This window comes from Mastacembelus armatus, chromosome 22 (assembly GCF_900324485.2).
Source record: "Mastacembelus armatus chromosome 22, fMasArm1.2, whole genome shotgun sequence".
Lineage (NCBI taxonomy): Eukaryota > Metazoa > Chordata > Actinopteri > Synbranchiformes > Mastacembelidae > Mastacembelus > Mastacembelus armatus.
The window spans coordinates 20,730,472-20,746,091 of record NC_046654.1 but is presented as its reverse complement, the minus strand read 5'-3'; the positions used below and the strand labels follow the sequence as shown (position 1 = coordinate 20,746,091).

Below are 15,620 nucleotides of genomic sequence, written 5' to 3'. Positions count from 1 at the left end.
GCAACCACATTATCTCAGTTGTTTATTTTTATTTCACCTTCCTAAAAGATTTCTGTTTGTTTTTCAATTACATTGTACAGGTTATAGGTCACATGAAAGGTGGAAAAAGTTGTGAAATTATTTATCTTGATGTAATTTTTTTACATCACGAAAAGCTAATTCTCAAGGAAAAGCCAGTTTTCTGACTATAGCTTAAATTTTATTTAAAGTTTTATTGCGTGCAGTCTCACAGTGAAAATTAAAAGTAATTCCTATCTTAATGTTAGAGCTCAGCCTCAAAAACTATCCTGCATCCTGCATGAAAGCGCAACCAAACCTTCCGTATTGTATGTGTGAGTTACTGTATGAAATGGTAGAATGTCATTTCATTAAAAAAGTACCATAATTTCTGGACTATAGGTCACTCTTTTTTTAGTATTCTGGCTAGTCCTGCGACTTATATATTGAAAGTGACTTAAGTGTTAATTTAATGTAATTCTGTCCAGTAATCACTAGCGTTACAATGCACTCTTGATTCGACTGAAGAGAATACTGAACTCCAATTCCTAATGTAACACAAGTGAAAATGCTGCCTAGAAGAAACTATAGCTATACTGCAAACTTCAAAGTACAAGTAAAGTCTGCAGCTGAAGCAAGGTTTGGAGTGAGTGTTCGCATGCAGACAACCTGAGAGAGGAGAAGGAGACGCAGATTTACTTCAGTCTCTAAGTACACATTCATTATAATATGAGCTACAATATGGTCTGTGCATGGACAGGGTGCTAAATGTGGTAAAGGTGGCAACTTACCACATCACAGTGACACTTTGAACTGCTACTACTGTATGTGTATATACAGTGGGTACGGAAAGTATTCAGACCCCTTTAAATTTTTCACTCTTTGTGTCATTGCTGCCATTTGCCAAAATCCAAAAAGTTCATTTTATTTCTCATTAATGTACACTCAGCACCCCATCTTGACAGAAAAAAACAGAAATGTAGAAATTTTTTCAAATGTATTAAAAAAGAAAAACTGAAATATCACATGGTCATAAGTATTCAGACCCTGTGCTCAGTATTGAGTAGAAGCACCTTTTTGAGCTAGTACAGCCATGAGTCTTCTTGGGAATGATGCAACAAGTTTTTCACACCTGGATTTGGGGATCCTCTGCCATTCTTCCTTGCAGATCCTCTCCAGTTCTGTCAGGTTGGATGGTGAACGTTGGTGGACATCCATTTTCAGGTCTCTCCAGAGATGCTCAATTGGGTTTCGGTCAGGGCTCTGGCTGGGCCAGTCAAGAACGGTCACAGAGTTGTTCCGAAGCCACTCCTTTGTTATTTTGGCTGTGTGCTTAGGGTCATTGTCCTGTTGAAAGGTGAACCTTCGGCCCAGTCTGAGGTCCTGAGCACTCTGGAAGAGGTTTTCTTCCAGGATATCTCTGTACTTGGCCACATTCAACTTTCCTTCAATTGCAACCAGTCGTCCTGTCCCTGCAGCTGAAAAACACCCCCACAACATGATGCTCCCACCACCATGTTTCACTGTGGGGATTGTATTGGGCAGGTGATGAGCAGTGCCTGGTTTTCTCCACACATACCGCTTAGAATTAACGCCAAAAGGTTAAATCTTGGCCTCATCAGACCAAAGAATCTTATTTCTCATAGTCTGGGAGTCCTTCATGTGTCTTTTGGCAAACTCTATGTGGGCTTTCATGTATCTTGCACTGAGGAGAGGCTTCCGTCGGGCCACTCTGCCATAAAGCCCCGACTGGTGGAGGGCTGCAGTGATAGTTGACTTTGTGGAACTTTCTCCCATCTCCCTCCTGCATCTCTGGAGCTCAGCCACAGTGATCTTTGGGTTCTTCTTTACCTCTCTCACCAAGGCTCTTCTCCCACGATTGCTCAGTTTGGCTGGACGGCCAGGTCTAGGACGAGTTCTGGTCGTCCCAAACTTTTTCCATTTGAGGATTATGGATGCCACTGTGCTCTTAGGAACCTTGAGTGCTGCAGAAATTCTTTTGTACCCTTGGTCAGATCTGTGCCTTGCCACAATTCTGTCTCTGAGCTCCTTGGGCGGTTCCTTCGACCTCATGATTCTCATTTGCTCTGACATGCACTGTGAGCTGTAAGGTCTTATATAGACAGGTGTGTGCCTTTCCTAATCAAGTCCAATCAGTTTAATTAAACACAGCTGGACTCCAATGAAGGAGCAGAACCATCTCAAAGAGGATCAGAAGAAATGGACAGCATGTGAGTTAAATATGAGTGTCACTGCAAAGGGTCTGAATACTTATGACCATGTGATATTTCAGTTTTTCTTTTTTAATAAATTTGCAAAAATTTCTACATTTCTGTTTTTTTCTGTCAAGATGGGGTGCTGAGTGTACATTAATGAGAAATAAAATGAACTTTTTTGATTTTGGCAAATGGCAGCAATGACACAAAGAGTGAAAAATTTAAAGGGGTCTGAATACTTTCCGTACCCACTGTATGTCTGTTAATTGTTTTTAATTTTGTTTCCATTTGGTGTGTGCAGAACTTTGTAACCTTGTTTTGAAAAGCACTGTACAAATAAAGTTTGCTATTATCATTATAGCTTTTGTTCCTGCCTCCACTGTGAACAGTAAAACTAAGCTTCAACAAACAAACAAAAAAAAAACTTTAGCCTCACTTAACAAATTTTTACCTCTGAATATTAAGACGCATGTTGTACAGGGCCAACCAAGACTCTCGTAGGCGCTTCATGTCTCGTGTGATGTGCACCTGTCCCTCGTCTGAAGTCCTCTCCAAAACCCCCTGACCCTGGGCTTCCATCTGCTGCAGCTGAATCTCCTTCTCTGGAAATTCTCCCAACACTCTCTACATACAGGGACAAAGGATCAGCATTAAAGTCACCATAAAGTTACTTTCTTTCATTTGTTTGTCTTTGCCTAAGACAGTGCACCACAAATTGGGTGAGAATGGATGAACAAGAAGGGAACTGTAAAGCACTCTAGACAAAAACACATAAATACAGTCCAGTCCATGTTGTAGGACAGTCTGTTCTGCACATTTTATGAAATAGTTTATGTGTTTCTGTTTAAAGCGATACAATTATAATTATATGAAAGTAATGTGTAACATGTATGAGTCATACAAATGTATAGCTGTTTTTTCGCAATGTGTATTTGGGAAACTGCTATCACAAGAAGAGGAAGTTGCTAAGGTACAGTAATATGCTGTCAAACGAAATAACACTATGGCACAGCTGTGATGCCAAAAAGTCACAAGTGGTTAAATGCAATTCTGTCAAATTTCAATGTATCTTTTCCTGTCGGTGGTAGAGTGTACATATTCATCTGTAACTGCTGTTTAATGCGGGCAAACAGATAGAAGAAACAATGGAAATGACATTCTCTTAATTGTTGCTTGCTTTAGTTTGACAACTTGGGTGTTGCTAACAGACCTCAGCTTCATTCTGGCGGCCGTCTATGGTCCAGTCTCCTGAGGGGCTATGGAAGGACTCCAACTTTTGCTTCATGATCATCAACCACTTCTCTATGTTCAGCAGGTTGTCATGGAAGTTCTCATGGTCTGCAATGCTTTCTTCACTCTCATTCACCTTCACCTGAAAACCAAACAAAAAGATCAGCAGGACAGTCAAGGAATGAGGGCAATAGATTAGTTTATCACTTTTGTCAAGTAGAAAGTAAGAACTTTTTAGTCTGATTAGGGTCCAGTGATGCACAGTTAGTGCAGTGTTGTTCCATATGGAGCCATCAACCTAATTAGAAATATAGTGGCACCATGCTCCAGAAGAAATCATATCTAGGGAGTCCTCAGACGCAAAGTCAACGGTTTGTGACCAAAAAAATGTCACATTTGGCTGTCTTAAAACGGTTTGCAGAGACAGGCCTGAAAAAGCTTGATGAAATTTTCATACTTCCTTTTATAAACACCCTCCAATTCACTGCCCTGTGGAAGAATACTTGGACTGTTTTGCTGTAGGCGCAATGCTGGTGTTAGTCCAAATGCAGGCTTTGCACAGTTTTCCTGTGTGAGCATTTTTTTTTTTAGTCTGCGCTTGAATTGCAATTTGCTGATTATATGTGATGGCTTGTGGTTCCCCATTTTAGAAAGAATCCCTCCAGGTAAACGTTAATACTGGAGGGATGGTTTTGTCTGATGGCTTTTAAGCATTATTGTCCACATATTTTAGGTTCTTGTCACTCGTCCTTTTGTCTGTTGAAGTGACAGCAGCTCTGGACTTCTTTATCTTGTGTTCCTTCCAACACACCTTGGGCTCAGAGGTTGGGATGGGAGGGGATGCTGTCTGCAGCTATCCATTTTGCTCTGTATATATTACCTGTGGGGTCTATCTGCCATAAGCATAATATTTCATTTCATTGTTTTGCTCATGACATTCAAATTTACCTTCCTCTTAAACCAGGTACTGTCTCAACCTGTGCTCTATTGGACAGTCTTAAAAATATTAAAGAATGGATGTCCAGAAATCTTCTTGCCTTTAATGACAAAACTCAAATTCTGACTTTTGGAAGTACTTCTGCTCTAGACGGTGTTGACAGCACCTTAGAGCCTCTACTATCCTACTGTCACCCTTACGTAAAGAATCTCGGAGTCTATCTACATGGCTCCTTTAAGCTAGACCGACAGGTGAGTGCAGTAGTCCAATCAAGTTTCTTCCATCTAAGATTGCTAGCGAAGGTAAAACCATACCTTCTACTTGCTGTCTTTGAACACATTATATACATGTTTATCACTTGTCGTTTGGACTACTGCAATTCCATCTACTATGGTCTGGATCAGTCTTGTTCACAGCGCCTTCAGCTAGTTCAAAATGCAGCTGCTCGCCTGTTGACTGGCACTAAGTGGCATGATCGTATAAGTCCGGTATTGGCTATGTTACACTGGCTTCCTGTTAGTTTCAGGATCCAGTTTAAGATCTTGCTCTTTGTTTATAAATGTCTCAATTGTCTCGCTCCCTCTTATCTTTCGGAGCTGCTAACTGAATATGCCCCAGCGAGAACTACGAGGTCCTCTACACTACTACCAAGATCAAAACTAATTGATACTAATACTCAAGTATCACTGACTCCCCCCTCTAATCATGCAGCAACACTGGAAAACTACGTTTGAAAATGAAACAAAGCTCCTTCTCCTCATTCCGACTTGAGGTTAGCAACTATATAGGCACCATGTCTGTGTTAATAAATTAGTGGCATTTTCATCCAAAGAATTTTTTTTTCCCTTTTTTTTTTAAAAAAAAAATATAAACACCACAAATGTTATAACCTCATAACACTGCACTGTTTTAAGCTGAATGAAATTAACAAAATCTATGTGGAACTGAGAAGCTGCAAAGTTGGTGATAATGTGCTTGTTGGTCACAATGAAGCCCAGTTAACCCTTTTTGCATTACAAAGTTATTTTAATCCAAAAATTAAATTATGGGTGGTGGCTTTATGAGATGTTAAGAATGAGTTGTAGTTTACTGTAGCTACAGCAATAAAAACTGATTTAGAACCTCTATTCTTTTATTTTAAGCCATTCGTCTGTCTTACCCCGACTGCCTTGTTCAGATGTTTCCAGTCAGCATAGAGTTTCTCAAATTGAGTCTTGTTGCTCTGACTGGAGGAGACCAGAGTCTCTAGTGCTGTTATGTCGGCTTCACAGTCCTCCAGGTCCTTCTGGATCACCTGAGGGCATACAGGGCACTCAGTGTGACTGCAGGTCAAAGGACATAAAACAAAAAGAAGCTGCAGTGTGCTGTAAATTTCAGTAACAACATACTATAATATAATATCTTAAAGATACTGTTAGATACTATATAGTACAATGGTCAGTTTATGATCAAAGCATGCTGTATTGTCCTTTAACAAATGACTATAATATTTAATCAATAGGTAGCAAAATGGGTTAAAACTCGCACATTATACATATTTGTGCTATTGTGGGAAAGTTGTGGGTTCGAGTCTCAGGTCCGGCAAGGGCAAAGTGAATAGCCAGTGCCCTGTCCACCTTCAATACCACTGCTGTGTGTGTGCACTTTGGGATGGGTTAAATGCAGAGTACAAATTCTGAGTATCGGTCACCATACTTGGCCACAAAAGCCACTTTCACTTTCATTATTGATTCTGCTTATCGATTTATTCTTTGATTCCATAACTGATTTTTGATCACTTTTCCGTGTTAAAAAAACAGATCACTAACACTAGGTTTTTTGCAGTTGTTATATTTGATTCTGAAGGCAGTATTCCACTGAATTCCTCTAAAATAGAGAAATACATTAACCCTCTGGGGTCGACGCACGCTCCGGCACGTTTTGACCCATCTTTTCCTGATAATGCCGAAACAAACTTAAATTACTCCATCAATTCTGATCGTACAGATAAAAGAAATATATCATTCAAATCTGTAAAGGGTCTACTTTTAGTTGTATACCATCATAATAACAACAAATGGTTGTGCTTTTTTAAATAAAGAAAGCCGACAGGGTGCGCTGTCTGTCTTTTCTGTCTCTGTCATTTCTCTTCACAGACGCGTAAATAAAACAACCACAATCTCAGCGAATACTTGGCTCATAAAAATAAGAATTATATGGCTAGAAAGCTTGAAATGTTTTCTTTTAAGTGAAACAATTCAAGTCGAAAACAAAATCACTTTTTATTTAATCCGTATGAACGTAAGGAGAAGTACGTTTTCTCCTGTCTCACCTCATTACAGGTACTCTGTACTCTGTTCACTGTTCACATGTAAATAATCTCAGGTGAACCAGGTAAATATGTGCACACCCCCGAGAAATGACATAAAACATCGAACTTCATCATAGAATTTACTCACTTTTTCTGCGCGTTTGGATGATGGTGCGTCACGGACTTGAAGAAGCACTTCTTGTATTCCACACAGAGACAAATAGTTTAGCTTGTCCTCAGAGTAAAAACACTGATTTTAACTCAAATGAGGAACGTTTGGCTCCTCATTGTTTTGTATTGTGCTGCACTAATCCCCTCCCATCTACATTGACTGAAAGGCTCATTATGCGCGTCTTTGTCTGGTCGTTGAGTCTTTTGTCTTGACTATTCATCCTCAGACACACCCTCTTGCATATGGCCTTTCTGGACAAAAAGTGTCTCAGAAAATTTAAATCAGTGTATTGTTTACTGTGAATGTGTGAACAAGATGACTTTCACAACACTCTGAAGTAAACACTTTAGCCTACAACATGCAGGTCTTCAAAGTCTTGTGAACCAATGTTCTGTTTGTGTTTTATGGTCTTATTTCAGTGAGTAAAAAATTGTAGTTTTGCTCTAACCATGCATAAACACTTTTTTCTCAAAAACACAATCATGTATAAACTTGCTGCTCACATATTATTGTAGCCAATTTTGTGCTGATTACAGCGTTATTAGACTTTAGACATTAATATGTTTAAAAAACACTGAAAAAAGCACAAATGTCAGGACATGTCAAAATTTGTCCAGGTCCCCAAAACCCCCTCAGACCCCAGAGGGTTAAGTAAACACAAGTAAAACACAATCTATCATTTGCTCTATCAATTCAACTGCACTTAAGAGTTCTTTTAAAGTGTGTATTTTTTAAGTGTGATTGTTTATTCATTTACCATGGATTTTATGATGCAATTCTGCCAGAAAACTTTAGTGTTTTCAGTTATTTGAAACTACTACCTAATACCAATCCCTTCACCCATAGGTTACAATGTTGTTGTTCTGTTGGATTTTAGGCAGCAGCTTCCCTTGTGCCAGGTGTTTCTCCTGTCTGCTTTTTGTAAACAAAGCGCTTTCAGTGCACAAGTGAACATACCCACATAGACACAAACGTGAGTCATACACTACATGCTGCATATGGAACAATTTGGCAAAGACAGGCTCCTTCCGTAACAGACATGCGGTTCGGATGGGAAGTGATGGCAGTCATACATTTGCATTTCTCAACTGTTGCAGGAGGTTATTTTACACTAAGTAGCACTGCTGACATATTTATTCATGAAATTAAGCCAGGCTTTGTACAACGTCCCCTGCTCCACCATCACACCCTTGTTGTCTTAAGTTTCTACTGGCAGAGCTGCAAAGTTTGAGGTCCTAACAAGCACACAACTGTCAGAAAAACATGTCGACCTCAATAAAGAGAAATTGATGAGCAAGGAGCCATATGATTCCTCAGTGATCGGAAAATTTGGAACCGGTTCTAAACTGGAACTGGGTCTCCATTCCCATCCCTAGGTTGCAGGACACTTATTTGAATTTATTTCCTTAATCTGCTAGAGGCTACAGCAGGATGGTATTAACAAGTCATCTTAATTTCAAGTAGACAGCTTGCCCGCCCCTGGTTTGGCCTGGGATTAAACTCACCCTGAACTGGTCTGACTGGCTTTTCTTGGCCAAGATGTCAGGCTGGAGGCCGTCTGCTTCCAGCAGTCTGGCTTGGAGAGCAGCCAGCTTAGAGCGAATCATATCATAAGTATCACTGAAGTCCTTGGTTCTTGAGATTAAGCCCTGAGAAAGAAAATAATGGAACTGTGTTATACAGAGTTTTCCCCTCTATAATGAAACTAGGAGAGAACCTTGACACATTGGCCTTCAAAATATAGTGGTTTATCTATTCTATTTTGATCTTGTATTTTAAATTTTATTTGACTGCTGTGAGTACTTACAGGCCTAATAATGAATAATTCTTACAATAGTTACAATATTTTTGCCGACATTATGACAAAAGCTTTTGATTGGATCATTTACCAAAATTAATGGTGTCACTGACTAACTGGCCCTTGCATTTTTTTCCATTTCCATTGTACTGTTGAGATTCAAAATTTCATTGCACAATCTGCCACCTCAACATTAACACGGTCCGACACAGATTAATGTATTTACTGTTTGACTAATCAAATTTGAATTTAAGCTCCAGTGAATGAGTGGTATGTTGGTACCTGTAGCCTGCTCCTCCTCTGCAGCAGCTGAGCGTGCAGCAGCTCCCTGGTCTTAATGGCAGCACTCAGCTCTCCCTGCAGACCATCAGACCTCTCAGGACCAAACACAGATTCCAGCAGGTCTCCCTTCACCTGCAGCAGACTGAAGCGCTCCTGCAGCTGGAAACTCTCCTTCAGTAAATGCTGAAACACACAGATTAAGACCAAGGTATTGTCAGCAAGAAAAAAGTCACCTTGGAGAAATGCCACAGTGGTTAAAATTCAGAAAAGAATATGCAGACAGGCAGAAAGCAAGTGGCGAAAAACCAAACTCCAGGTTCATTTTGACTTATACAAAGAGAGTCTTCACAACTATAACCAAAAATTTAAAAATGCAAGGCAATCATTTTTCTCAGAGGTTATCAATAGAAACAGCAATAATGCCCACACATTGTTTTCTGTTGTAGACAGACTCACAAACCCAGCACCCTCTGTTCCTTCTGAACTGCTGTCCAAAAAGTCATGCAATGATTTTGCAGCTTTTTTCACAGACAAAATATCAAAGATAAGACAAACTATATCTAGTTGCAGTCCAAGGAACATGACAATATCACCTGTGCCTTCTTGTTCTCCAGTGAATCTAGAACATTTTGATCTCCTTGATCACAGAGCTCTGGCAGAAACGCTTCTACAATTAAAATCTACATCATGCTGCCTTGATATTTTACCAACAAATTTTTTTAAAAATGTTTTTAACAGCTTAGCTCCAGATGTATTGCAGATTGTCAATAGTTCTCTTCAGTCAGGGAAGTTTCCCCAGGCCTTAAAAACTGCTGTTATAAAACCGCTTCTTAAAAAGCCTAATCTAGATGCTTCAGCAGTAAGTAACTACAGGCCAATATCAAATCTTCCATTTCTGGGAAAAATAATTGAAAAAGTAGTTTTTCAACAAATTCACAGATTTATGGTGCAAAACAATCTTTTTTAATGCACTTCAGTCTGGATTTCGCACACACCACAGCACTGAGACTGCACTTATTCAAATTTTAAATGATTTACATTTGAATAATGATGAATCCAAAACCTCTGTTTTAGTACTACTGGATCTCAGTGCTGCATTTGACACAGTTAATCATGATGTGCTACTTGATAGACTAGAAACGTGGGTGGGAGTTACTGGCACAGTGTTAAACTGGCTAAAATCTCACTTGCAAGATAGAGACTATTTTGTCTCACTTGGTAATTATGAGTCTGAGCGAACAAAAATGAAATGTGGGGTTCCTCAAGGGTCTATTCTTGGTCCTCTCTTATTCAATATCTACATGCTGCCCCTTGCTCAGATTATGGAATACTACAAACATTGACATATACTGACACCCAACTTTACATATCAGTATCATCTAATGATCATAGTCCTCTAATTTCATTATGTGCGTGTATTAATCAAGTCAAAGAATGGATGTGCCAGAATTTTCTCCAGCTCAACACAGACAAGACAGAAGTGATTGTTTTTGGCCCCAAAAATGAAAGGTCAAAGGTCATTGCTCACCTTGACTCCATGTCATTGAAAGCTACAAATCAAGCCAGAAACCTTGGTGTAATCATTGACTCAGACCTGAATTTTAACAACCACACAAAATACATCACTAAATCTTCCTATTATCACCTGAAAAACATTGCTAGAATAAAAGGTTTTCTGTCTAAACAAGATGCAGAAAAACTTGTTCATGCATTTATCTTCAGTAGGTTAGGTTATTGTAATGGCTTGTTCACAGGTCTTAGCAAAAAGTCAATCAGGCACAGCTGCAGCTAATCCAGAATGCTGCTGCCAGAGTCCTTACAAACACCAAGAAACTGGACCATATCACACCAGTTCTTAGATCACTACACTGGCTTCCCGTTAGTCAAAGGATAGATTTTAAAATCTTATTGCTAGTTTATAAAGCACTAAATGGTTGTGGACCAAAATATATTCAAGATATATTAGTTCCCTATGAGGTTTCCAGACCCCTCAGGTCATCTGGGACAGGTCTACTGTGTGTTCCCAGAACCAAACAAAGTGAAGCAGCATTCAGTTACTATGCTCCTCACTTGTGGAACAAACTTCCTGAACACCTGAGGTCTGCTCAAACGGTCAGCTCATTCAAATCAGGACTGAAAACACTGTTGTTTACTGCTTTATTGGATTTAAATTTATTTTATCTTAAATGTCTTTGTTTTTAAATGCTCTTTTCAATGCTTTTAATGTGTAATTATATGCCTTGTAAAGCACTTTGAATAGCGTAGTGTATGAAAGGTGCTATACAAATAAATTTGCCTTTGCTTAGATTTAAACTTGTCTGCAACATTTTTTTACTGCGTCATTTTTTTTAACCACATCATTTAAAAAAAAATGGAGAACACATTATAGCAGATCTTTAAACTTTCAGTCAATTCCAAATCTCTTAACATTCCACAAAAGGGGTTAAAGGCCTAGACAAATTTTATATAATCAAGGCAATTTTGTGATCAAATGCACATGCTTATCCACAGATACATTTTACTCCAGAAAGAATTTCACAAAGAACTTCAAATTCAGAATTTTTATGACTATACAGCAGTGCTGCCATACTGATGCAACTGTAAATAAATAAGAAAAATCCCAAGGAGTTTCACAAGGTTCTGTGCTAGGACAGTTTATAACAGGACAGTTCCCAGTTTAGAAACAATTTAAGTCGAAAACAAATCATCACTTTTTATTTAATTCGTATGAACGTAAGGAGAAGTACGTTTTCTCCTGTCTCACCTCATTACAGGTAATGCAACCCCGCCTTGTACCCTGTTCACATGTAAATAAACTCAGGTGAACCAGATAAATATATGCACACCCCCGAGAAATGACATAAAACGTCGAACTTCATCATAGAATTTACTCACTTTTGCTGCGCGTTTGGATGATGGCGCGTCACAAACGGGGAGAAGCACTTCTTATATTCCACACAGAGACAAATAGTTTAGCTTGTCCTCAGAGTAAAAAACTGTCCTCAGTTTGTGTTTTATGGTCTTATTTCAGTGAGTAAAAAAACTGTAGTTTTGCTCTAACCATGCATAAACACTTTTTTCTCAAAAACACAGTACTGTATAAACTTGCTGCTCACATATTATTGTAGCCAATTTTGTGCTGATTACAGTGTTATCAGACTTTGGACATTAATATGTTTAAAAAACACTGAAAAAAGCACAAATGTCAGGACAAGTCAAAATTTGTCCAGGGCCCCAAAACCCCCTCAGACCCCAGAGGGTTACTTGGGGCAATGGAATCAATAACAGTCATAACTTTGGAGCTGAAACTGCTTACAAGATCATCAACAGGGGCTGATGGCATGGTTGGTGATGGTGCAAAAGCCTGAATGAATAATGCACAGCTCTTCTCGTTAATATTCCGCTTTTTGACTACCTCTGTTTCACCTGTGTTCAAAACAGCAGGGGTGGTTGTTTTAAAAAAAACAAAAAAAACAGCGATGATCAGAAAGAGCAACATCGGTCAACACCACCTCAGAAATATTAAAACCTTTAGAGATTATTAGATCCAGTGTGTGTCCCTTGATATGTGTTGGATCTGTTACATGCTGAGAAAGCCCAAAGTTGTCCAGGATGTTCAAGAGTTCTTTTGCACTTGCATCATTGAGATTATCAACATGAATGTTAAAAGTCACCCACTAAAACAATGCAATCAAAATCAATGCATACAATACATAGTAATTTAGCAAACTTGTCAAAAAAAATGTGCATTGTACTTTGGGGGTCTATAAATAGTTACAAATGTTGCTCGACAGGAGGATTTGGTATGAAGAGCAACATATTAAAAGGAGTTAAACTTTCCATATGATATGTTTTTGCATTTGAGGCTATCATTAAATAAAATGGCAACTCCACCGCCTTTCTTATGTATTCTTGTTTCACTCATGAAACTGAAATTTGGAGGGGTTGACTCAATAAGAACTGCAGCATTATTATCTTGTCCTAACCATGTTTCAGTTAAAAACAAAATCAAGCTTGTGCTTAATAATAAAATCATTGATTAAAAATGATTTGTCTACCAAAGACCTGACATTTAAAAGAGCTAAATTTAGTGTGTTAAAAACATTGTTTTCCCCATGTTCTGGGACATACTGTGGTTGGCAAGGGATACATAAATTTTCAGAATGCGTTGGGTAAATCTCATTTCTCTCTAGATTTACCAAACTTTTTCTGTTACCTATCAAAACTGGGATTGAAACAGCTATTTGCATACTGGGCCCCGGCTTTTCCTGGAGAGAGCCATGGCTAACAGTATTGCAGCCTGGACCCAGCACATATCAGTTAGAGCTTACTGTGCTGTTATCAGGCTGTGGAGACAAAGAATGATTTCTTTGACGGTGTGGAGGAGGGGGTGGTGGATGCTGCAGTTGTGATGATTGCAGCAGAGCTTGCTGAGGAATGGTGGGGCATGCTGCTTTGAGGGGCTTCTTGGGGGTGAAAATGACACTGGGGGAGGAGGTCAGTTTGGGCCCAGTAGTGATGTACTTCATCAGGTTGGCGAGGTTCTTGGTGATAGGGAATGGGATGCCCCGGGAAGATGGTGAACTAGGTGGGTTTGCGGGGTTGTGGGAAGTAAATCCTCACAGGCAGTGTCTGCTGGTGGAGGGGGTGTGGCCTCCTCATCTTTGCTCTGACTTCTCTCCATGTTAGAGCATTCGGGGGAGAGTGTTGGCTTTGGATGTTTTGATGTTTCTTCATTTTGTTTTAGATTCCCGTCGTATCTTGTCCTTGGCATAGGGAAGATTGTGGCGCAGGACGAAAAATAGGTTGGAGGTGAAAGCTTTTACTTCTGATTTATTTAGAGAAAATCCGTCTCCCTTAAAAAGATGCCTGTGATCCCAGAAATGGTTAAAATTATCAATAAAATGTACTGAGTGGACATCACATGGAGTTGAAAGCCATGTGTTCAGTGCTAGTAGCCTGCTGAATTTCTCGGTTCCTCCTCTAACTGGTGGTAGAGGTCCACTGATAAAAACCTTCTGCATTTAGCACCTTTACTGTGTTTAGCAGATTATTAAAGTCCTTTTTGAGGATTTCGGACTGCTGCTTCACAATATCACTTGCCCCTGTGTGTAGTACGAGGTTTTTCACAGTTGGATTTTCTGCAACAATGCTCAGGATTTTGTCAGTAATGTTAGAGACCATATCTTTTGGGAAATACAGCACTTTTGTGTTGTTACTGCACATCTGTCTCACATCTTTTATGGCAGAGTCGCCCACAATCACAATCAGGGTCTGAGGCCCTGCTAGCTTTCCTCTTAGCTTTCTGTCTTCTGTTGTGTTTTCAGACCTTACCCCTCTCTGTGGATGTGGGGGATTGTCCAAGTGATCAGATGAAGATCCAGGGTCCTGCAGTAGTGGAGCGAATCTATTTTCTAGCTGTACAGTTGGTTCCTTAGGAGTTTTGTTGCTCCTTTCCCTTTAGCTGTTATCCATGGCTGTGCTTTCCTCTGCACAGGAGTTGAGGAGGATGATAACGCTGGCCAGCCTGTCGCATCACAGATTTCTGGGCACTGAGTTCTGCCTGTTACTTGTCCTGATTTAGTCTTTGGCTTTGCTCCGAGAGCGTTCCAAGGAGGACTGATACCAGAAGTTTTATTGACCCGGACACAACCCTCCTGTTGCTCGGTCTTGTTAATGCTAGTTAGCTGTATACTAGGATGCTCTTGTCTGCTACTATGGTAGAGTGGTGTCCTCTTTCCCAGATAGTCCATTTATCTCCAAGTTCATCTCTAACCTTTGCACTATAGTTTCCAGAATAGTGATTTTCTGTAGGAGTTTGCTGCAATCGTCCTCAGAGAAGAGAGGCATGGTCATCGGAGGTTGATCAAAAATAATAAAATCATTGGGTAAGAATACATGAAGTAAAAAGGAATAAAAGCAAAGTATAACTGGCAGAAGCAGGAGCAAGCAGAAGTGCGTCTGCACTCTTCAGAAGCAGGAAGCAGTAAGTTCACAGATTTCCGATGTGATTGCAATTAACAATGTATTTCTGCAATAAATCTATGTGTTTTACCTCTATACTCTGGACCAACATGGCAACATTGGAGAAGTCAGTGACCTCTGCAGAAACCTCCAACACCTGAGAAACCATGTGGCTCCATTGGGTATAGACCAGCACTGGGTCCTGGAGGATGCTTCTCAGCCCTGACTCGGACTCTGAACACAGCCTGGTTGCTCTGCATTTCACACTGCAACATGTACACAGAGATTTACAATAAAGAATTATATAAAGGAATCTCCCATCAGTATCTTGTAAAGCCTATACGTTTATGTATACTGAATATATATTCCATCAAGCCCACTTCTGTGGTATGTACATGTGCATTTCAATAAATTAGAATGTCATCAAAAAGTTGATTTATTTCAGTAATTCAATTCAAAAGTGAAACTCATATAGATTCATTACACAGGCTGATATATTTCAAGTGTTCTTTTAATATTGATTAGATAGATACTTTATTCATCCCTCATAGGGGAAATTCAGATTGCACCTGCAGCACTTATATTAACTTTAACATAATTATATTTCACATTTTATAGTGAAATTTCTAACAGATAAAGGCACTCAGTTAATAGCATAACATAAATAACATATCAACAATTACTATTAAAAAAAAGTCTAATGGCTGTGGGGACAAAGGATCTCCTCAACCTCT

The 15,620-nt window shown here is 39.4% G+C and overlaps 1 protein-coding gene across 2 annotated transcripts in view; it reads right to left on the bottom strand.

Moving 5' to 3' along the window:
* The window catches only part of syne3 (spectrin repeat containing, nuclear envelope family member 3), a 65,216-nt gene that overhangs the window by 27,499 nt on the left and 22,097 nt on the right, over positions 1–15,620 (bottom strand). For both annotated transcript variants that reach the window (XM_026297233.1, XM_026297320.1), the window contains exons 8-13: positions 14,978–15,152; positions 8,923–9,105; positions 8,348–8,491; positions 5,540–5,674; positions 3,424–3,585; positions 2,665–2,837 (exon numbers count right to left, since the gene is read on the bottom strand). In XM_026297233.1, the coding sequence (XP_026153018.1) occupies positions 2,665–2,837; positions 3,424–3,585; positions 5,540–5,674; positions 8,348–8,491; positions 8,923–9,105; positions 14,978–15,152 (972 nt within the window). The remainder of the gene's footprint in view (positions 1–2,664; positions 2,838–3,423; positions 3,586–5,539; positions 5,675–8,347; positions 8,492–8,922; positions 9,106–14,977; positions 15,153–15,620) is intronic.